The sequence below is a fragment of the Callospermophilus lateralis genome, chromosome 2, assembly GCF_048772815.1.
Source record: "Callospermophilus lateralis isolate mCalLat2 chromosome 2, mCalLat2.hap1, whole genome shotgun sequence".
In the NCBI taxonomy this organism is placed as follows: Eukaryota; Metazoa; Chordata; class Mammalia; order Rodentia; family Sciuridae; genus Callospermophilus; species Callospermophilus lateralis.
The window spans coordinates 134,952,270-134,976,155 of NC_135306.1; the positions used below are offsets into that span (position 1 = coordinate 134,952,270).

At 35.8% G+C, this 23,886-nt stretch overlaps 1 protein-coding gene across 1 annotated transcript in view; it reads left to right on the plus strand.

The window, feature by feature from the left end:
* Nucleotides 1–10,977: 10,977 nt before the first annotated feature.
* LOC143391245 (N-acetylated-alpha-linked acidic dipeptidase 2-like) overlaps nt 10,978–23,886 on the plus strand; it is a 152,946-nt gene continuing 140,037 nt past the window's right edge. The window contains 5 exon segments of the mRNA XM_077108686.1: nt 10,978–11,059; nt 11,871–11,982; nt 18,664–18,850; nt 20,639–20,740; nt 21,562–21,687. Coding sequence (XP_076964801.1) covers nt 10,978–11,059; nt 11,871–11,982; nt 18,664–18,850; nt 20,639–20,740; nt 21,562–21,687 — 609 coding nt within the window.

A 23,886-nucleotide genomic window follows, 5' to 3' on the forward strand; every position in this document is an offset into this window, starting at 1 on the left:
AATTGTTTGGGAAACATAATTAGGATAAAGATTCACCCAATAATCATGACACTTTGGTATCCTATGTTGCAGTTGCCACATTCAAATACCTACAGAAAATGTGAATTATCAAATAAAGTTATAAATCTTCTTTTCTTAAACAAAGAAAGAACCTCAGTTTCATAAAAATGTGACATTTCTCTAAATGATCTTAACCATGAATGTTTGACCCAATTAGAGTTTTATAATGTGGATTCTGAATGCTTTTAACATCAATCATATTGCTCACTGCCCATAATTGGTATAGAAAAGGGCATATGAAAGCTAGGGACTTAGTGGTAGAGTCTTGCCCAAAATGGCAGAGGCCTTGGATTTGGTTCCCAGCACTGTAAAAAAAAGAAAAAAAAAAGTGAAAAAGAAAGAGAAAGAAATGCCCCTACCCTTGAACTATTACTTTAATTATTTTATTTAAATATCTCCTTAGATATTATTACTTATTATTATTATCATTATTATTATTATTTCAACTAGAATTCATTACCCCAAAACAATTTCTAAATACTTAAGGGTTAATGTGATGATCATTACTATCCAAAGTACATGTATGAAGACAGGAATTGGTGTGCATATACTATGTATACAATCAGAGATATGAAAAATTGTGCTCTATATATGTAATAAGAATTGTAACGCATTCTGCTGTCATATATAAATTTAAAAATTTACATAAAAACAAATAAATAAATACCTAAGGGCTGATGATTAAGCTTAACATTGCAAAATTGAATCCGATTTCAGCCAAGATCTACTAACAGGAATATACTAACCTCTTGAGGTACTCTCCTATCTTTATTATCTATACTCTTGTAATAAAAAAAATGCATAAATTACAACAAATAGGTATATCTAGCAAGTCATTAAAATCATTACCAAATACTTATCACACTGGAAAAACACATAATTAACTTAATTGCCACCAGGAAACAAGCAGTGCTTTCTGGCAGAATGCATTTTAGCGCACTTCCTGAATAGGACCTGCTCAGCTCCGAAAATAAGACCAGGAATCAGTAAATGGGATGGCACCAATTTAAAAGCTTTCTGCATACCACGGAAACAACTCTCTTCCCACAGATAATATATATAATATTATAATATATATATAGATAGATATAGATATATCCAGAACAGAAAGAACTCAAAAATCTAAGTGTTATAAAAACAAATAACCCAGTTAATAAATAGGCTAATGAACTGAACATACAGCTCTCAAAAGAAGTACAAATGACCCACAATTATATGAAAAAATGCCCAGTGTGCACCAAGTGCACACCTGTACTTCCAGAGACTAGAGAATCTGAGGCAAGAGGACTACAAATTCAAGCCCATCATCAATCAACTTAGTAGGGCCTAAGCAACTTGATGAGATCCTGTCTTAAAATGAAAAATAAAAAGGTCAGGGGATATGGTTCAGTTGGTAAAACACCCCTGGGTTCTATCTCTAGTACTCTCCTGCTCTTCACACACACACACACACAATGGAAGGAAGGAAGGAAAAAAGAAAGAAATTTTAATAACTTTATCCCTCAGGCAAATGCAAATCAAAACTAAACTTGTGAGTCTCACTCCAATGAGAATGGCAATCATCAAGAATACAAAACAAATAATAAATTCTGGATGTAAGAAAAAGGAACTGTTGTACACTTTTGTGAGGATGTAAACTGGTTCCTTTAATACATAGTAACAACAATGGAATACATAAATTATTTATGTAAAATCAATCATCAAATTTATTCCAAGGCATGCAACAAGACAACAAACAGCAGTCATTTTACTGATAAAGTTCATTTTACTGATAATTAAAATTCACAAATTTGCTTGCTTTGATATGGGAAAGTAGCAGGAGCTGCTTTTCTGTACACTCACCTAAGAAATATGTCTGTGGGCTCACCAATACTTGCTGCAGAAGTAATGATATGAAGTCGACACAGGAATCAGGGCCTCTTGTGGTAGTGGAAGACTTCCGAAATCTCTCAGCCAGTCCCAGAGGCACTGTGTGAGTTCTGGAGAAGAACAAGTTGGGCTCTTGCAGTGTCCTTTTATTGCCCCAGAAACCACACCCATTTTCTCCAAAAGATTGCATTTCTTGGAGTTTGGGATAGTCTTGAATGGATGATTGATTGGATGATTGATTAGGTGTGTCCAAATTAGAGATCTCCATAAACAGTCTTGTAGAAACCTCCTCTCATCAACAGTCGCTGATTATATACCAATTTACCCTTCAAATGTCAAATTTGAATATATTTTTTGGAATATTTTTATTTTTGTTTATAAAATGGCAGAAAAGAGGTATCATCACTTAACAAATGTTTTAGAAAATTTGAAAATGTTTTCTTTGAGATTGGCTTTAATTCTATCCTGTCATGCAGAGAATGATGATTTTTTTTTTTTTATGTTAATCTAAGAACATCACTGATCCCACTCCACCCTGGAGATTTCTCCTGCCCTCACATTCCAGATCACACTTCCCAAGGCCTCCATAAATGGCAGAAATTTGGTTTGGCACTGCCTGACCCACTTCAGGGGTGCAGGGGAGAAAGGCCAAGAAGTCCTAGCTCATAGAACTTTGTGGGGCAACTTAATGTTTAATTTACATTATAATTATTTATTTTTATTTTTTGATACAGTCTAAGTTGTTCAGGCTTGAGCTTGACATCATCCTGCCTTAGTCTTCTGAATAGCTGAACTAGAGATGGAGCTCACTGTGTCAGCTGTAATGTGCTTATTATAACAAAAAGGAAACAACAATGGAAAAAATCAGAAATAGTTTCTTTAATTATTGATTTGGGAAAATAGTGTTTTAGAAAGGAATAACTCATAGTCCCACTCTTCCAAAATGATCTTTAAATCTGGGTACCTCCCTTTCCTGGCATATTTTAAACCAAGATTTAGCTGTAGGAATGAACGGGTTTCAGAAGGAATGAGAATTCTCACCTGACCTTTTAGTTTTCCAACGTACATATATGTGTGTATATATATATATATATACACAACTCATGGTTTGGTAAGTTTTACAATTGTGCTTTCTAGAAATGATCTTGGGTTCTAAAATCACAGCTGTACTCTGGGGGCCCATAAATGTTAAACTCGGGGGCTTTATGTCCAGTTCTTAATCAAAATTTCTAGCACCATTCTCTCTTCAGTAAAGTCTAAAATCTATATTTATTAAGAAAATCCAGGCCAGGAGTGGTAGTGCATGCCTGTAATCCCAGCCACTTAGGAGACTGAGGCAAGAGAACCACAAGTTTGATGCCAGCCTCTGAAATTTAATGATGACCTAAGGAATTTAGCCTGTCTTATAATTTAAAAATAAACAAATAAGTAAACAAGGCTGGTGATGTAGCTCAGAGCTAAATTTCCCCTGGGTTCAATTCCCAGTATCAAACTGTACTGATTGTGGAACCTGGGACTGAGGAAAGATTTTTAAAATAGTAGCCTTGGCAGTTCAGGTAACTGAACGCTAGGGAACACCCGGTTACCTCTTTGAAGGTAACGAACTTTGAAAATGCTGATCTCGTGCTGATTCAGCTTTTTGGGGGGAATCACATGTATGCAGAATTCTCTTTTTAAAACATCGGAAAGATTAAGTGAAAAATATGATTTTCAGATGTCACACACATGGAATCTACACTTTGATCGCTTTATAAACACATTTTAAAAAAAAAACATTATCACCTATTTAATTTTGCAATGACTCCAATTTATGAATGGAAGAGCTATGGCTGAGAAATATACTAAAGAAAATCTCATGCTCCGAGTATATTAAACCCTTACTTTTTTTGAGGAGACATTCTATGATGGGGAAAAAGTTTTAAAATTTTATTTTTATATTGGGAATTTAGGCTTGCCTTCCTTAATTAATTTTTGTCATCAAGTCTTCTACTAAAAGAAAAAAAAACTGACTGGGATAGTTATGACTCATAAACACATTGAAAGTATAACACTTTTTTCTTTTATTTTTTAGTCCTACTGGGAGTGAATTCAACTCAGGGCCCACCAGGACTCAGAGCTCTCTAGGTTAGGCAAGCACTCTGTCACCAAGCCCCAGTCCCAGCCTATTCTGTGCAACTTTAAGAGATTCACCTAAACTGGGTGGGGTGGGGCACACCTGTAATCCCATAATCCCAGCTGCTGGGAGCCTGAGGCAGGAGGATTGCAAGTTCAAAGCCAGTCTCTGAAATTTAGTGAGGGCCCAAGCAATTTAGTGAGACTCTTTTCTCAAAATAACAAATATAAAGGATGTGCCTCAGTTGTAAAATACCCCTGAATTCACTCCCCCTGAACTGAAGAAGAAAAAGAAGAAGAAGAAGAAGAAGAAGAAGAAGAAGAAGAAGAAGAAGATGATTATTCATGCAGTTTATGAAACTTTTATCTCTTGTTCTCCCAAGAACTGTTCTGAGATAAAGAGTAATACATTGTTACTGCTGTTGACTTATGCTGGGTCCTTGCTTCCCCAATGTTGAAGAATAACGCCAGAGAAGCACGCCGAGGCGCCAAGGCAAGGTCAAAGTGGAAAGTAGAAGTTTATTAAAGGACAGCGAAAAGACTTCTCACGGAGGAAGAAGGGGTCCCAAGAGGTGGAATCAGTGGAAGTGCGGTTGTCTCCCCTTTTTATACCTAAGGTCTTCATCTGGTCCGCCCCCCCCCCATTCCTATCCTTTGTTCTGTTATCTTTCAGTGATGGAATGTAGGTGGGAAGGCCCAAAGGGTGGGGCACAGGTGGGCCAAAGAAGTAATCTGGGCAGGAAGGACTTTTGAGTCAGCATCTTATGTTTCCTGGGAGCTGTTTCATTAACACTTCTTTGGGATGGGCTCTGGGCCTTCGGTTTTTCTGGGACTTCATTAACATTCCAAGAGTTGTTCTGCTTTTCCTGGAATTCATTCTCAACATGGCCTCCATTTTGGATATTAGACCTGATTTACCTAACTACACTGACTACTTAACTTTAAATCTGGCTTCAACATGACAGAATAAACCTTCACATAACTAAAACACAAACAAATCTCTGAGATTTTTGTTTGTTTGTAAACTGAAATTTCTCTGTATTGTTCAGGTTGGTCACAACTTTCCTTGCTCAAGGCTTGACTCAAGTGATCTTCCTGCCTCAGCCTCCACAGTAGCTGGAATTTCATTTCATTTCAGGCTGCCATTTCATTTCAGTGTTTCTCAATCTTTGGCATGATCAGAATCCACTTGTGGTACTTGCTATACATAAATTGCTTTGTTTCTGATTCAGTAGTTCTAGGATTGACCTGAGACTTTGCATGGCTAACAAGTTGCAAAGTGATATTGATTCTGTTGTTCTGGGGACTTCATGCCAGGAACCACTTCCCTAGATAATTAAGACTTTTTTTTTTTTTTTTTTGGTATGGTTATAAAAAGGATAAGTGTGAACTTTGTTAATTGTGAACATTAAAAATATATCCAGGTACTACAGACATACACCACCATGTCCAGCCAGGATTCCCAGACATTTGAAATTTTATAAAAAATTAAAATTCCCCCCAAAATCAAACAATTGTTTTACTATGGCCTATTAGATCCAACAGTAAGAATTAAGTTGTTTACATTATAAAGAAAAACTAATTATAGGGATTATAGATTCTCAGTTTTGTTTGGACCTTTCACCTAATTCTCTTTAATTTCACAATATTTTTTAAATTTCTTTTTAGTTGCCAATGGACCTTTATTTTATTTATTGATACGTGGTGCTGAAGATCGAACCTGGTGCCTCACACATGCTAGGCAAGCGCGTCTGCCACTGAGCCACCACCCCAACCCTTTTTTTAATTTCTTGAAGGATATTTTGAATTAGAGAAGTTTCAGTTAACCAGATGCCTGGAAAATGTGTCTCAGATTCTAAAACTAGAAATAATTGGGGAAAATGGAATTTATAAGGTCTTGGGAATGAATGACAAATATTTTATTCCAACAGTAATGCGATATTGTCTTCAAAGGAAGATGAAAAATATTGTGTACACGTCAAGTAGTTTTGTTGAGATTGTTTTTTCCAATAGAATACCTTTCTAGTTCACTTTCCAGCTTTGAAGGAAAGACTGAAAAGGGCTCATATCAACCAACAATGTTGCTTTGTTAATCGTGTTTTGCAAGATGCAAATATTTGTTGAGATGTTAATAATTAGAAACTATTTTTTGATAGTGGCCTCTTCTGTTATGAGCTTAATTAAAATGGAATTTTTTTTTTTTAAAAGAGAGTGAGAGAGGAGAGAGGAGAGAAGAGAGAGAGAGAGAATTTTTTAATATTTTTATTTTTTAGTTATCGGCGGACACAACATCTTTGTACGTGGTGCTGAGAATCGAACCCGGGCCGCACGCATGCCAGGCGAGCGCGCTACCACTTGAGCCACATTTCCAGCCCCTAAAATGGAATTTTGAATGCTTGCAGATTCTATTATTAACAAAAGGCCAAAGACTTATTGAACAAACTAACTGGACTTTTCATAATGAATTGTCAAGATGAAGCCAGATTTAAAATTAGGTAGTCAGTGTAGTTAGGTAAATCGGGTCTAATATCAAGTAAGATATAAAATGGAGGCCATGTTGAGAATGAATTCTGGGAACAACTCATGGAATGTTAATGAATGTTAATGAAGTCCTGAGAAAAGCCCTAGGCCCAAAGTCCATCCCTGGGAACTGTTAATGTAGTCCTTCCTGCCCAGATTACTTCTTTGGCCCACCTGTGTCCCACCCCTTGGGCCTTCCAACCTACATTCCATCACTGAAAGAAGTATAAAAAGGGGAAACAACCTCACTTCCACAGATTCCACCTCTTGGGACCCCTTCTTCCTCTGGGAGAGGTCTTTTCTGCTGTCCTTTAATAAACTTCTAATGTCTACTCTGACCTTGCTTCGGCGTGCTTCTCTGGTGTTATTCTTTAACATTGGGGAAGCAAGGACTCACCGGTCAAAAGCGGTAACAAAGATACAGATTACAAATGCTGCCTAATAGGGCTAATAATGTTCACATTTGAAGAAATACTTTTCCTTCTTGAAACTGTTACGTTTAATTATTTAATCACTATCTGTCTTCTCATACATTGTAGGTTTATAAATAAAGTGATACTAATTTCAGGATTAAGCACAATGAGTGGCATGCTATAGCATTTCAATAAGTGTTGGTTGAGTTAGTAAACCAACCTTTTTGGGGGAAGGGTACAGAAATTAAACTCAGGGATACTTTACCACAGAGCACCATCCCTAGCCCTTGTTATTTTTTTTTATTTTGAGACAGGGTCTCACCAAATGCTTAGGACTTCACTAAATTGCTGAGACTGACCTTGAACTGGTGATCTTGCCTCAACCTCCAAAGTCATGGAATTACAGGCATGTACCACTGTGCCCAGCAGTGATTTAATTTTTATATGGGAAAATTAGCCAATTTGGAAAATTTTGCTAAATAATACATCAATTTTTCTATTAGCCAAACTTCAATTAGTATAGTTAAGTTAGGAGTAGAAGATCCAGATGGCAGGCTACAGGGAGATGGCATTCTTTGCAGCTTTGTGACCTGGGATTCAAGCAGTGGAAACACTGTCTGCAAATTTTTAGAGGACCTCCAACAGCTGCTCTCACACAAATCATGTCATAAGCGAATAGACAATTTGAGTTCTTTTTTTAATCTGTATTCCTTTCATTTCTTTCATTCAATTGCTCTGGATAGAGTTTTATGAACTATGTTAAATAGAAGTGGTGGAAGAGGGAATCCTTGTCTTGTTCCAGTTTTTAGAGGGAATGCTTTCATTTTTTCTCCATTTAGAATGAGAAAAAACCTTGGGCTTAGCATAAACAACTTTTACAATGTTGAGATATGTTCCTATTATCCCTAGTTTTTCCAGTGTTTTGAACATGAAGGGTGCTGCATTTTGTTGAATGCTTTTTTCTGCATCTATTAAGATGGTCATATGATTTCTATCTTTAAGTCTACTGATGTGATGAATTACATTTATTGATTTCCATAAATTGAACCAATTTTGCATCCCTAGGATGAATCTCATTTGATCATGGTGCTCTATCACTTTAATATGTTTTTTTATTTGATTTGCCAGAATTTTATTGATAATTTTTGCATGTATGTTCATTAGTGATATTGGTCTGAAGTTTTCTTTATTTCATGTGTCTTTGTCTGGTTTTCAAATTGGTGATATTGGCCTCATAGAATGGGTTTGGAAGTGTTCCCTCTTTTTATATTTCATGGGATAATTTGAAGAGTATTGGTATTAGTTCTTCTTTGACGGTTTTCTAAAACTCAGCAGTGTATCCATCTGGTCCTAGGCTTTACTTGGTTGTAGTCTTCTGATGGTGTCTTTTGTTTCATTGTTCAAAATTGATCTGTTTAACTTGTATATATCATTCTGATTCATTTTGGGTAAATCATCTGATTTTAGAAATTTGTCTATGTCTTTGATATCTTCAGGGTATGAAGACTATCACCAGCAACAACACTGCACACCATAGAACTGTACTTATTGGAGTACAATTTTTCAAAATAATTTCTAATTATTTTCTGCATTTCTGTAGTGTTCATCATGACAGCCTGCACCTGGGGACACAGGACAGGGTATGAAGACTATCACCAGCCACAAACTGCATACCACAGAACTGTATTAAAAAACAGCATACTACAGAGATGCAGTCACATCAATGTTTATAGCAACACAATTCACAATAGCTAAATTATGGGACCAAACTAGATGCCCTTCAACTGAAGAATGGATAAGGAAACTGTGATATATATACACAATGGAATATTACTCATGATTAAAAGAGCATACAATCATGGTATTTGCAGGTAAATGGAGTCGAAGAATATCATGCTAAGTGAAGTAAACCAATCTCCAACCCCCAAATACCGAATGTTTTCTCTGATATGTGCATGCTGATGCATAATGAAGGCTGGGGGTTAGGAGGAGCATGAGAGGAATGAAGGAACTTTAGATAGGGCAAAGGGGAGGGAAGGGAAGGGAGTGGGCATAGGGGTAGGAAAGCTGGTGGAATGAGTTGAACATCATTATTCTAAGTACATATATGAAGACATAAATGATGTGACTCTATGTACAAGCAGAGAAAAAATTGTGCTCTACATGTGAATTATGAATTGAAATGCATTCTGCTGTCATGTATAAAAAATCAAAATAATAAATAAATTTTTAAAAAGATAGGAGTAGGGAAAAAACTAATTTAACAAGCAGCTATTTTAATCATTAGTTTCCACCTTCTCTCTCCAACAAAATTTAGTTGTAGAGGTCATTTACATATTTCTTTTGAGAGCTATACAGCAATAGCAAAGTTTTCATGAAAAACAGAAGAAAAATAGCCAAAGGTCTAGAAATTAACAAATTACATAAGCGATCCTCAAAATGTTTATGTGAAGCACAAATCAAATTAGATATTATATATTAGATATTGAGAAGACTCTTGTCCCAATGTTTGACACTAGATACTTATTTAAAGTCCTATATTCTTTATTAGTGAAACAGATAAAATACATCTGGGTGCTCCAAGATTGAGGGCGATAATTATTTCACCAGCTGTTGCACATTATCAATAATTTCATTCTAACTTACTGTATATGCTACTGTGTATCTATAGGGTTAGGGACCAACTTATTTTTTAAAGAAAATATTCATGGAAAGGTGTTTGTCTCTGAAATAAAAAACACCAGAAGAATCACTTGAGGAATGTGTGAGGGGCCAGTAGCTGAAGGAGCTGAGGTTAGTTGGGCTTTAAACAATATATAAATATTCTAAAAAAGCAATTAGTTCAATAAAGATGTTTGTTTTAAAGTTAACTTTTAGGGATTTTACAAAAGTTCTAAGAGGAAAAAAAAAACATTAGATATATCAGCCAACAATACACTGAGGAGAAATAAATCATTTGCTTGTAATAACTTGTTAAAAATGAAGAAAGATGCCTTGTCTAAGGCCATTAGAACTGCAGACAATGCAGCAAAGGTAGGGCATAGTCCTGGAGGTACCATCTCCTTCCAATCCCACGCAAAAAGGTTGCTTTGGCTGAAAAAGAAAATGATTTTGCTTACATATGAGTAGCCCGTTGTAAATTCCTAAAATTTCCCTCTGGGTGAGATGCATGGATGCAGGAGTTCTGTTTGCAAATCTTCTAAACACCTTTAAAGAAAATGTGTGGTAAGTGTAAGGGAAGGATAGGGCTGGGGCAGTGACATTTGCTCAAAACTCACTGACTGTAATAATGCAAGATCCTTTGAATGGCTAACTGTATTAATTTGAATCTATAGCATTCCAGTGAGGAATGTGAAAACCTCAGTTAGAGAGGATTACCCGAATTTGGAGACTTGTTCATGTGAGGGGGTGGAACAAAAGAATTTCATTCTCATTTTGGTGTTGATGTGTGGTTGAGACATTAGTGAGTTGCAGTGGAGCAGTCAGGATCCGGATTATTCCCAAGTTTGACAAGTTGGAAATTGGGTCCGAGAATCTGGAACTGGAGCAATCAAAAAGGAATGAAAAATAACGCTCAAATACATTTTGCAGCCGAGATTCCGGAATTCTTGGGATGGGATTGGCGAAGAAGCAGTGCTTTAGTCTTTGAGGCAGCAGGAACATTTCCCGCAGCTGCGACCGCCGACTTTGCCCGGATACTGCAGGATCCATGGAATGGAAGTTGCGGGCCAACAGGAAGAGTGCCTCCTCCCTCTGCAGGGCTTCCTCTCTCCCCGCCAGGGCTCCTGGGGACTTCAGGGGCCAGAAGGAGCTCGGGGCTCGCTCCTGTTGTTAGTCTCTGGACCCACTGGCAGGGCTGAGCCGCCTTTTGGAAGGTCAGCTGCGGTCAGCGGCGGTGAAAGCTGCCTGGGAGGTCACCGCTTTCAAGGCTCTCGCTCTCGGCTCTTCTGCAGCCCGGAGCTTTTGCGAGGGCTGCTGGCGCCCAGATCTCAGAACAGAAGCCATGGCGAAGTCCAGGGGCCGTCTGTACCTTTGGATGTCTTTGATTGCGGTGCTGGCTTCTTTTCTGGTGGGCTTTCTGGTGGGTGAGTGTACAATCAAGTCTCCGGGCTGTCTCTCTGCGGAGGTGAAGGGAGGAAGCCTGTAGCTGGAGCTAGTGGGTTGTCCCAGGCCAGTGTCTAGTTCCGCTCCTGACATGGCTAACTCCATAAACTGCACCCAGACTAGAAACCGGACAGAGTGTATTTGTGGCCGCAATAAGAAAAAAATAAAATAAGTAAACTCACTGAGTTCAGGCTTTTTTTGTGGGCTTTGAAAAGAGAATTTAGGGCTGTCACTGTTTACAGGGATGAAAAATTTATTTGCATTTCCAAGTAATAGTAATGAGTCAAAATTATTAGCTATTATTGACTAAGCACTGCAAAGAACTTTTTCCTTATCGTTTAAATACATAAATTTTGGAAAACTCCCTGTGTGTCAAGAACTGGTACAAATTAGATCCCCTAGATGCAAACATGTAAGAAAGGAAAGCACATCTCTCAAGTAAAACCCGTTTTAACCCACTCAAAATTGCAGCACACAAAGGAATGTGGAGGTTTTCTGCATTTTATATGGAACTTTTTTTAAAGGTTCACTATGAGCTATTTGTTAGGCATCAGTTTTTCTTTTTCTTTTTGCCTTTTTTGGTTTTTGCTTTTTTTCTTCTTTTTATTTATTTATTTATTTTTCTTTGAGTCAGGGTCTTGTCAAGTGTTCCAGGCTGTCCTCACACTTGAGATCCTCCTGCCTAAGTTTCCCTAGTTTCTGGAATTACAGGCATGCACCACTGCACCACAGCTGGTTTCTACTTCTAATAAAGTCAAAAGTAATTGTGTATATGCATTTTTCCCCCCACAGGCTGGTTTAGTAAGCCTCCCAAAGAAACAATCCGTGCACCACACCATGGTCAAAGTATGCGAGGGAATCTGTTGTCAGAAATGAAAGCTGAAAACATTAGATCATTTCTTCGGTAGGTTTGTTTTGCATTTTTATTCTAAACATTGTATTTAAAGTATTATTAGTCATAGGTGTATTAAAACTGGTTATAATCAGTTGAACAATCTTTGTGTGAAATGATATATTACTCATTAATTTACGGTTAGTTAAAATGTCTCTTTAAACCACTCTTGATGTGAAATCCATAACTTGTTAAGAAGTAGGTCTTTCTTCCTAATTTCATCCTCCAGAAAAGTATCTGTTGTCTTACTGGGGGATGTTTCAACTTCATGCAGCTCTGGGCTGCAAGTGAATGCTATTCTTTGTTCCTCACTGTGGATATAATCAGTAGCCTGAATTTAATCAGCAATTTTATTTATTTTTTATACACTATATTCGCTTAGTTTGTTCTTTGCTCAGTGATTTAGTGAAAAGGAGATCAGTGTTTCAGATTCTGTCTGCCACAGGTTAAACCTTGATCCTCTCTTGCTAATATAAATTTGTGGTTCAAAAATAGGGCAACATGAAAACAAAATATGATCAGTGCCAATCTTCCATCTTCTAAGAGTGATATTCAGAGTGATATTTGTGAACTTGTTGAAAGCAATTAGCATAACATTTATTTCTGTGTTCAGGCTGTTTCAAAGAAGTGATATTTTAAAAATCAGCTTTATTGAAGGATAATTTACATAAAGTAATCTTGATCTCTATAATATCTACAACTTCAGAGTTTTTACAGATGTCTGTGGTATGCAACAAACCATCGCCTCAATCACGATACAAAATATTTCTAGCATACCCTCTGTAGTTTGTTCCTTCCTTCACCCCTGACCCTACATAATCACTGTTCAGTTTTACATCACTATAGATTTACTTGCATATCCTAAAATTTTTAAATAAATGTGGTGTTCATAGCATGTTCTGTGTGTTGTCTGGCTTCTTTCACTCAGAATAATGATTTTATGAGTGACTCAGGTGGTTAGGGATGTAGCTCAGTTGGTAGATTGCTTACCTGGCATGCACAAGGCCCTGGGTTCAATCCCCAATACTGCCAAAAAATAAATAAATAAAATAAAATAAAAATGATTGACCGTTGTCGCATGCGTCACTAATTCCTTCTTGTTTTTTAAATCACTGAGTAGAATTCCGTTGTATAGATATTCTATAATGCGTACTTGAGGGACATTTGGATTGCTTCTACTTTTTATTATTGTAAAAGAAGCTTATGTAGATAAATGTTACAAGTCTTCATGTGATATATATTTTCATTTCTATTAGAAAGGGTTGGAGGATAAGCATATGCTGTGTTTTTCTTCTCTCTCTCTGTGTGTGTGTGTGTGTGTGTGTGTGTGTGTTTTGCTGGGGATCAAACCTAAGGTCTTGCACATGCTAGGCAAGTGCTTTAACAATGAGCTTTTCCTCCAGCCCTTTAGAGTTTTTTAAGAAAAGGCTAAAGAGATTTCAAAAGTGGTCATACAGTTTATATTTCTACCCATCAGTGTAAGTATTCTAGTAGCTCCACATCCTGGGCAATGATTGTATTGTCAGTTGTTCAGATTTTAACCAATTCAATTGTTGAATAGTGCTATATTATCGTAATTTAATTTGCATTTCTTCATGACTCATGATATTAAACATCTTCTCATGTTCTTATTAGACATTAGTATATCTTCTTTTATAAAGTTTCTGTCCATATATTTTCCAATACATATTCTGGGTTAAGTTCCTTGTTAATCATATGTATTACAAATATTTTCTACTGCAGCTGGCCTTTGTTTTCATAGTGGAGTTTTTGAAGATCAGAAATGTCTAATCTCAATGAAGTTCATTTAATCAATTTTTGTTTGTTTGATGCTTCCTACTTCTCTATCTTATCTAAGTTTGTCTATGAGATTATTGTCTTAAATATTTCCTTCTAGAAGTTTTAGAATGGTAGTTTGCACATTTAAGGTCAATGTTCCAAATCGACTTAATTTTTGATATGGTGCGATCTAAGGATTGATGATAATCTTAAATACAAATAGTCAATTATTCCTGCAAAATTTCTTGAAAAGACTTTTCTTTCCTTCTTAGGAAGATTTTGTTCATTATTTCTTAAGACATTTTTCCCTATATTCTTCATTTCTCTTCTTCTGAGAGTTCAATCGAACCCTAGAGATCAATATGCAGAGTGAAGTGCATAATCCATGATACATTTCCTCCTTGTCCATGCTGTGGTTTAATGAGATCACACAATTCCATATTAATGCCCATGGATGAATTAGAATTAGCAATAATGAGGAATAAAAACAACTATACTGTTCTTGGTCAATTTGAGCTAATTTATGACCAAGGTACATCAGATATCAGGAAGCTAATTCAAAATGTTTGTTCTGACATGCTTTTTTGGAGACACAGAAAATGAATGAGTGGGCAATGGGATGACTATCACTTGTAGTCTATATTGCTCATTTGGTAAAATGCTATAAAATGCAGACTATCTTATGAAATGAGACAACATGTTTAAATTTGTATAACTTAAAAAATCAGGTAAGATGTTAACATTATTGACCTCTGCCGCATATCATGAAGTGTCCAAAAGAAAGCACGTAGAAAATTACATGAGTTATCAGGAGTAAACCTTGGTGCTGGCTCTTACCTTGAAATTTTTATTACTATTACTTTGCTCTAATCTATAAATGGTGGAGGCGATCCCCCACTCACTGTCTTGACAGGGTCACAGTGAGAAAAAGTGTTGGCAAAGCCGCTCTCCCACTGTCTTGACAGGGTCACAGTGAGGATGAATGCTGGCAAAGCCACGCTGGTTGGTGGGTAACCAAAACCATGAGACCCTTTTTTATGTAATTGGGACTTTGCATTTTCATGCTTATGTTTCTCACAGGAGGCATGAGTATGTTAAATGCCAAACAAATTAAATTTCAGATGGCTAGAACAGAACAGGTAGTTCATGCCTTGGAGGCCATTCTACCCACCCCTCAGCATATCAAGGACAAAGTAAAAGGCTATTCTTCTATCTTAGTACATTGTGGACAAACCTAATAATGGACAACAATCATCCTCTGAGAAACAAATTCTTTGAGAACTAGTGTACCTTGACTGAGAAACAAACTCTTTGAGAACTAGTGTACCTTGACTGAGAAACAAAGAAACTCTTCGAGAAAGCAGCTCAACCAGTTTTATGAGAATAAATGTAGGAATCAATTAAAATAGGTTTATAAGACACAGTTTTAGAATAATGTTAAAAATATTATTTTATTTAGATTCTTAAGTTTAGAAATTCTTAAGTCTTTAGTTGTATAGGTTTCTGATATATGTTTTAAGGATTCATAAACTTTAGGATATTTTAAATATAAGATTTAAAGGGACTTTTTTAGATGGGAATTTTGAATTAGAAATAAAGTACAAGTGTACTTTAGGTTAATGACTGGCTAGGAGACTTAGAGTCTGGTTACGTAGTTTGGCATCAGTTAATAAGGAAATAACATATCTTGGGAAAAATAGTAAATCTTGGGAAAATCTGAAGGATGTAAATTGGTGACATGTTTTATTGATGATTCTGTACTTTGATGATTGTATGGCTGGGGGTCATATCCTGGAAGAATGTAGATCGGTGTGCTCTCAATCATGGTTAAGGAAATGTCATGTCTTGGCAAAGTTTTAAATTATATAATCAATGACGTATTGTGAATCTATAATGATGAGAAAAATTGTAATAAAAAGGGGACCCAGAGAAAGCAGTTTTAGCTCTCTCTCTGGAGATTGCTCAAAGGGAACGACTCCTGTCTCATCATTTCGCCGACGCCACTCCTCCTTCAGGACTCCCTGGACCCCGCTGGGGCTGGACCCCGGCATATAAAGTATGTTTAATATATTATGTTAATATACCATATTATATTGCTGTATATTACCTTGGATATATTACCATACATATGGTGATAAATGATGTATTAATGGTTTTCATGATGATTAAGAACATCCTTGAGACTGGCTTTTCTTTCCTTTGTGTATGACTGAATACACAAATGCATACTGAGAAGGATGATAGGAATAGGAAAAGAGGAAAATACAGTGCATTAGGAGTCCACAATTTTTTTTTTTAAAGAGAGAGAGAGAGAGAATTTTTTTTTAATATTTATTTTTTAGTTTTTGGCGGACACAACATCTTTGTTTGTATGTGGTGCTGAGGATCGAACCCCAGGCCACACGCATGCCAGGCGAGCGCGCTACCGCTTGAGCCACATCCCCAGCCCCAGGAGTCTACAATTTTTTAAAAAATATTTTTCACTTTTTTGCAGTACTGAGGATGTAACCCAGCACCTTGTGCTGCTAGGCAAGCACTTCACCACTGACCTACATCCCCAGCCTAGGAGTTCATGACTTTAATGAAGGAAAAGGAATAGCCCACAGTTTTGCAAATGAGAGCACCCATTTGGTTATAAGCACCAAAAGAGCTATGTGAAAGGAAGGAAAAGAATGAGAAAAAAAAATGAAAAATAAGAAGGACTCCTAGTTATCCTTCTTGCTCCAAGATAGGTAGGGGCATGGAAATTAAATAGTTTGCAGATAAGCAAAGTCCTCAGAAGATACCTATTAAGGCCAGTAGTTAATGCAAACTTTCCATGAAGGAGCAGAGGATATTGAGGAATTGTTGATCATAAGTTTAAGGAATGTATATACATGCAGAAAAATAGTTTAGCAGGGAAAGGACAGATTCAAGACTGTGTTAAAAGAATTAGTTGTGGGAACAATTTGATTTTCCCCTATCACTTTCTTGTTGGCAGAATGTCAACTGTGTTTGTCTTCTTCCAGGAGGGCATGTGTTCAGTAATGATTACCTTCCTTTCAGCCCAGGGATCTCCTGATTAGTCCATAAGCCAGTCACATTCTAATTCTTTCTTTTTGGCAATGATTGTTTTGAAAAGAAGCTTTTTGTCCTAAACATTGCCAAGTTAATATGTGATGGCCACCTTACATCACAGGGAGAAATTCAAAAGTAAATGATGTCATTTCCAGCTGCTCCTTCTTAATTTTTTTTTCATTTCTGTATTTCATTTCAATGGGTTCTCTAAAAGATGAAAGGCAAAAGCTTATGGTTAATCCAACATCTTAATTTAAGAAAATACATTTATTTTTCCCTAATTGTAAGATAGTATCTGCTCATTACAGAAAAGAAAATGAAAATATATTATGTAAAGTAAAAATTAAATATCTCAGACTCATTGTTTCCCTGTGTATAAAAAATTACTTCTTTCTCAACACATTTATACTTTTTAAAACAAATATTTAAGTTATTAAGCATCTGTATTTGCAGCTTTCATTTAATGATATAGAGAGGGCTTCACAGAGAAGATAGTCTTGAGGGATCCTCATGAACCATTAACAGTTTGCAGGTGGGAAAGGTGATGGAGAGAGATTCAGTAGATGAGACAATATTCATGTCTGAGATAAGCTTGTCTTGTGTGAAGACTAAAGGGTATGAGAGAGAAAGCATAATCATTTCAGGGAGAAAAGAAGTATGCTCAATGACATAGACCAGAGCAGTTAATAAAGAGAGTGGGAGGAAATGAAGTTGAAAATATGGGACAGACACCAATGGGCTTCCTATGCCACATTGCAGTGTGAATTTGATAATGCAGAATGTAGGGAGCTATACAAGGATGTAAGCAGTTGGGTAATAAGATTAAGTGATATATAGTGAAATATCACCATTTCTCAAACTCAGACAAGTATAATTTCAGCTTCTTTCTCCAGCACTTATTAGCTACGCAATTATAAAGAAGCTATTCAACCATTTTTTCAGTTTCTTTTGTGTAAAATGGGGATAAAGGTAGAAGGTTGTAAGGATTAAATGAGATAACACACGTGAAAGTGCCAGTGGGTCCTTAGCATGTCGAAAGTTTTCAATAAATATTAATTGACCTTTATTGCCATATATTTTTTGGTTGTCCTATGCTTAACTTAAAAAATAATTTATAAAAGTTTATATTATTGTTCATCTGACACAGGTGGGAAGTGGGATGGTTGAGAAACTTTAAAACAATATTCACCTAAAGCAAAATTTGTCTCAGTAAGAAGTATATCTGTGAGTTCATTTAATTGCTATAACTCATTTACACCCAGAACCAAGGTGGCATTGCCTAAACTCAGTTCAATCAGTCATTATTTCCATGGTACCTGACAAGTGCTAAGCCCTGGGGAATTTTAAATATCAAAATATACAGACCTTAACCTTAGTGAGATAAACAAGCAACTATATTGACATAATCAATAGTAGAAATAGTTAAGTCAAGTGTACAAGTGCCTAACTGGTCCCTGGAAAACACTGGGATTATTTCTTCCCAAATGTCCTCTATCTACTGAACACCAGCCACCAGCAAGGAGGAGCACCATTAGTATTTCATAACTTTCTTTTAGGGTATCTTCTTTTAGGGTATCTTCTCATATCTGTTCTGATTGTCTTTACCAAGGAATGCATTCTTTTCTGAGGGAGAATATTATGAAAATTGTAGTTGTACATAAGTAATTTAAAAATTGGCACATCTATAAATTGTTATTTCTAGCTGTGCCATTTAGTATTTTTGACATATAATTCATAACTTAGTGTGTAAAAGATGTGTAATGCATGTAGAAGATTTCTTAGGCACAGAAGCTGAATGTACTCTTTAACTCACACTTGTTTTTTGTTTGTTCATTGATTTCTTTTTTCTCATTTTAGTTCTTTCACAAAACTTCCTCATCTGGCAGGAACAGAAGAAAATTTACTACTTGCCAAAAAAATTCAGGCCCAATGGAAGAAATTTGGACTAGATTCAGCCGACTTGGCTCATTATGATGTTCTCCTCTCTTACCCTAATGAGACAAATGCTAACTGCATATCGATTGTGGATGGACATGGAACTGAGGTGATAGAGAATTGTTGGTTCTTTTCATATAATTATGCCACACTTTGTATGGATTAGAATATAAGGTCCAGTAAAAATATAAATTTGTTAATAGTGTGTAGAACTCACACTATATAGAAAAGTTAATAAGTTGTAAACTAGCCAGTGTCTGGTATGTGTTAGGCATGATGCTAAGCTAGATCTTCAGGCCAGAATGAAGATTAGGACATGGGTCCTTTGCTTAAATAAGGTGAGGCAGACAATAGGATACAGGGTTTCAAATCAGTATAGTAAATGACATGAATGGTATGACAAAGGGTCTTTATACAGAAATGGGTCATTCACCCCGCCCCCACACCCAAGACCTAGCCCCCACACTGGGAGTTAGAGAAGTCTTCCTGTATAAGTTGACATATAAGTCATGAAAGAGCACAAGAGATGAACAATATGAAAAAGTAAGGTAAGCAAATTCTAGCTGGAAGAAAATATTGCAAAGGCTTGAAAACAGACTATCTTAGTATTATTGGTAGAATTTAAGATTTTTATGATTTCCAAGACTGTAAAATACAAACTGACCAATGTAAGAGGTAGACCAGTGAAATATTTAAGTTATTAAGCATCTGTATTTGCAGCTTTCATTTAATGATATAGACAGGGCAAGCTTCACAGAGAAGATAGTCTTGAGGGATCCTCATGAACAAAAGCAAGTCCTAAGCATGGGAAGGATGTGACCACAAAATTCTATCTGTTTTACATAGATGGGGGAGTCTGCAGATTACACCTAGACTAGGCAAGGAGTTAGAGTTAAAATTTAAAGACAGTAGTTCAGATGAAAGATGATGAAATCCTGAATTAGCATGTTAGCAGGTGAGAAAGAATGATGATTTTGAGAAACAGGAAGTATATAGGACTTGTTTAGTGTCTTGGAGGAAAGAAGTGAAGAGTGTTCAGGATAACTGCTAGACTGTAGGAGGCGGGTGACTAACTTAGTGAGGGTATTAATGGAAGTAGAGGATGCAGAGCCAGGAACCGGTTACAGGTGGGAGAACATAAATTCAAATTTTAACTTGTTGAGTTTAGACATTAAAGCTAAGTGACTATTTGGGCTCTTAATATATGAGTCTGGACAACATAAGTACATCAGCTGTTGGCAAAATTTTGTTAGTCAATGAACTCTCACAGAGAGAGAATATAATATAAGGCAAGTGGTGGGCTAGGGATAAAATATGTGTAACATTCAAATAAAAATGAAAGAAAAAGGGACCACAAAGGAGGCTGAAAGGAGTAGTCATGAAGTGAAAATCACAAGTGTGCTACCTTTGTTAGCAATTTTTTTTTTTCATGCTTGGGATGGAAACCAGGGGCTCACACGTGATAGATGAGCACTCTACCGTTGAACCACATCCCCAACCAAGAGTGCTGCCTTTGAAGTCCTGTTCTTTCGGGTTTTGTTGAGATGAAGTCTTGCTATGTTGTCCAGTTTGGTCTCAAATTCCTGGACTCAAGTGGTCCTCCTGTAGCATCCTTCTGAATGCTAGGATTACAGGCACATGACACCGTGTCCAACTTTGATGTCATTTTACACTGTATCCTAGCTTTTAATTGTCTGGGACTACATGCATTTATAAAAGTTTCTATTATTTTGAAAATAATAATAATAATAAAGCTCTTTCTTATTGTCAGTAGAATTTACCTACTTAGTTATAGAATCTAGGATGCTTATTAAGTCTATACTTGGAAAAAATTAATTATACCTTAATAATAACCTGGAATTATTTTTCTATCTTGACATGCTTTACTTCTTGCTAGGTATTCAAAACATCATATCTTGAACCACCTCCAGATGGATATGAGAATGTGACAAATATTGTACCTCCCTATAATGCTTTCTCAGCCCAAGGCAAACCAGAGGTAAAGTAAAACATTTTTTTAATTCAAGTTTTATTTATTTCTATTATTTTTAATTCAAGTTTTAAAAACTTTCTTTATTGTATAAAAACTATGTAGAGGAATAAAACCAAGGAATTTACCTGGAGATTAGACATACTCACCCATTTTTTTTATGTTCAGTACTACACATGCCCCCCAAAATAAAATAATAATTAAAAAAAGACTACTTAAAACAAAAAAGAAAACAAATACATTAAAAACAGATCCCAGTAAGGCAGAGGCCACTCTTTGCAATAACAAAGAAACTTCTGAAGATGATTTTAATTCAGCAAGGGCAATAGATGTTTTTATAAATTGATTTCCATTGTTTTTAGTCTGAATTTACATACCATATGAGCAGTTAACTTAATGTTATTTTGGAAATTAAACATAGTTGTGAATGTTTTAAATGACATTTACTCTAGTTCTTATGACTCTGTACACACTGATAGTCTCTTCAAAAGAAACCACACTACTTAAAATATGTCTTACTGATTGCCTTTTCTCCAGTCTTTTCAGTATTTTGATAGTTTCTCTAAAATATTCTATAGAATAGCATATTTATTAATCCCAAATAAGGAAAGAAAAGGACTGAGGATGTAGCTCAGTGGTAGAATTCTTGCTTTGCATACGCTGCAGGACCCTGGGTTCAATCTCCAGTATAGAAAAAAATTAAGAAAACAAAAAAGGAAAAAACAAAACAAAACAAAAACCTTCTGCTGATGCAGTTTTGTGAAACACATTTATTTTAATTTTTTTTCTTTAATTTTAGCAGTGGTATTTTTTTCTTCTTTTTTCTGTAGGGAGATCTCGTATATGTGAACTATGCTCGTACTGAAGACTTTTTCAAACTAGAAAGAGAGATGAATATTAACTGCACTGGAAAGATTGTTATTGCAAGATATGGGAAGATCTTCAGAGGAAATAAAGTATGGTGGAGCTTTTCTAGAGGAAAGGAACTGGGACAGATACTGTGGATGTAAATGACCAGCTTGCCTCATGGTTTCCAAAATTGCTTTGAAATTTCTTTTCTATTTGCCATGGGTACACAGAAAATTTTATTTTTTATTCACCTCATATGTCCATAAAGGAAAAGAGTTTTATTAGAAGAATAATATCTTTTAAAAAAATAATTGAAGAAATGCACACAAACTAAAAAATAAAAATCTCCCTTGCATTATTCAACTTCATTGGCTACACATAATCAGTCTTAATAGCTTTTTCCAAACCTAATTCTGTGATATATAAACATACCTCTATATATTTACTATACACACATATATATGGATGTAATTATATTTAATATATAGTATATTATATAACATCAGTAATATATATTATAGTATATAAGAATACATATAGATCTAATTAGTATTTATTAAACACAGGTCATTATCCACTGTATCTTGGATAACTTTATAATTTCACTCAGCCATGACTTGGATATTCTTTCATATCATTACACGGAAAGTCATGTAACATAGTCTTTAAGAGTATAGTCCATGGATCCTTACCACCTGGGTCTGCTCTCCTCTGGGCTCCTGCTCTTTTATTGTGAGCAAGATCCTTAACCTCTCTGTGCCAAAATTTCCTCATATATAAAATGGGAATGCTAATTATAGCAACAATCTCAAAGTGAAGCTCAGATTGTTTCACAACAATCTTCTTACTAGCTCAGTGGTAGAATTCTTGCTTTGCATGTGCTGCAAATAAATTAATAAATATCTCACTAATTTTAGGAAGTGGTTAACTGGGGGTATGGCTATAGGATATATATTTTGAATCTGGAGCTGGAGTTTCTCTCTCTGCTTGTTGACCACCATGATGAGAGCTGCTTCCCTCTGCCGCACTAGGGCTAACTGACTTTATGTTTTAAAGCACTTAGGGTAATAGCTGGTTTTAGTAATTTCTATATCTTAATTAATATCTCACTAATTTAAGTGGCAACATAATATTTTGTAGGAATGAAAAGCAGTGTATTTAACCATTTCTTTGTTAGTGAGTGCTTATCTTGAATTGGTTACTAGTACAAATAATTCTATTGTGAACATTCTTGTCCATATATACTTCACACATCTGTATGAACATTTTTATACTATAGATTCTTGGAAATGGAGTGGCTAAATAATAGTGTAGCTTTGTACAGCATTTTGACAGGCATAATGATAACAGTCCTTCCCCCAAATTGTGACAGATTATATTTTCACTGATACAGCAAAATGATTTCTGAATATTGGGATCTCTTTTAGTTAATCAAGACTGATAGTTACATCTTTTGCTATAATACTTTTGCTGATGAAAGATTTAGTACCTCGCAGGGTAGATGTTATGGTTTGGATATGAAGTGTCTCCCAAAAGCTCACCTGTGAGACAATGCAAGAAGTTTTAGAGAAGTGACTGGATTGTGAAGGTCTTAACCCAATCAGTAAATTAATTTGATTTAATTGAGTGGTAACTAGAGGCAGGTGGGGTGTGGCTGCAGGAAGTGGTTAATTGGGGGTGTGGCTATAGTATATGTATTTTGTATCTGGAGCTGGGGTTTCTCTCTCTGCTTGTTGACCACCATGATGAGAGCTGGTTCCCTCTGCCACACACTCCATCATGATATTCTGCCTCACCTCAAGCCCAAGGAATAGAGCTAGGCTTCTCTGTACTAAGACCTCCGAAACCGTGAGCTCTCAAATAAACTTTTCCTCCTTAGGGTTGTTCTGGTCAAATCCTTTAGTCATAGCAGCGAAAAATCTGAATAAAACGGTAGATTTCATATTGTTGGTCAATTTACATTGTTTAAAATATTTTTGAAAAACAGGCTGAGAAGTTCTTCATACACTATGACTGTTTTGCATAAAATTTTATGTCAGTTTAATTAAACCAATATTTGTAAAGTGCTTACTCTATGATGTGTGAGATTTTGGAGGGTGGGTATTTAAAATTAAGACATGATGTATTTTCTCAATAATATCCTCAGTCCAGTAGAGAAGACAGATATTTAAAAGACATTTTAATACACTATGATCTGCCCTACAATAAATATATATACAAAGAATAAATCCAAAGAAGAAAGGAGACTTTAATTTTTCAGGTTTGGAAACCATAGAATATTTCACATTTGTGAGGCCTACAAAGAG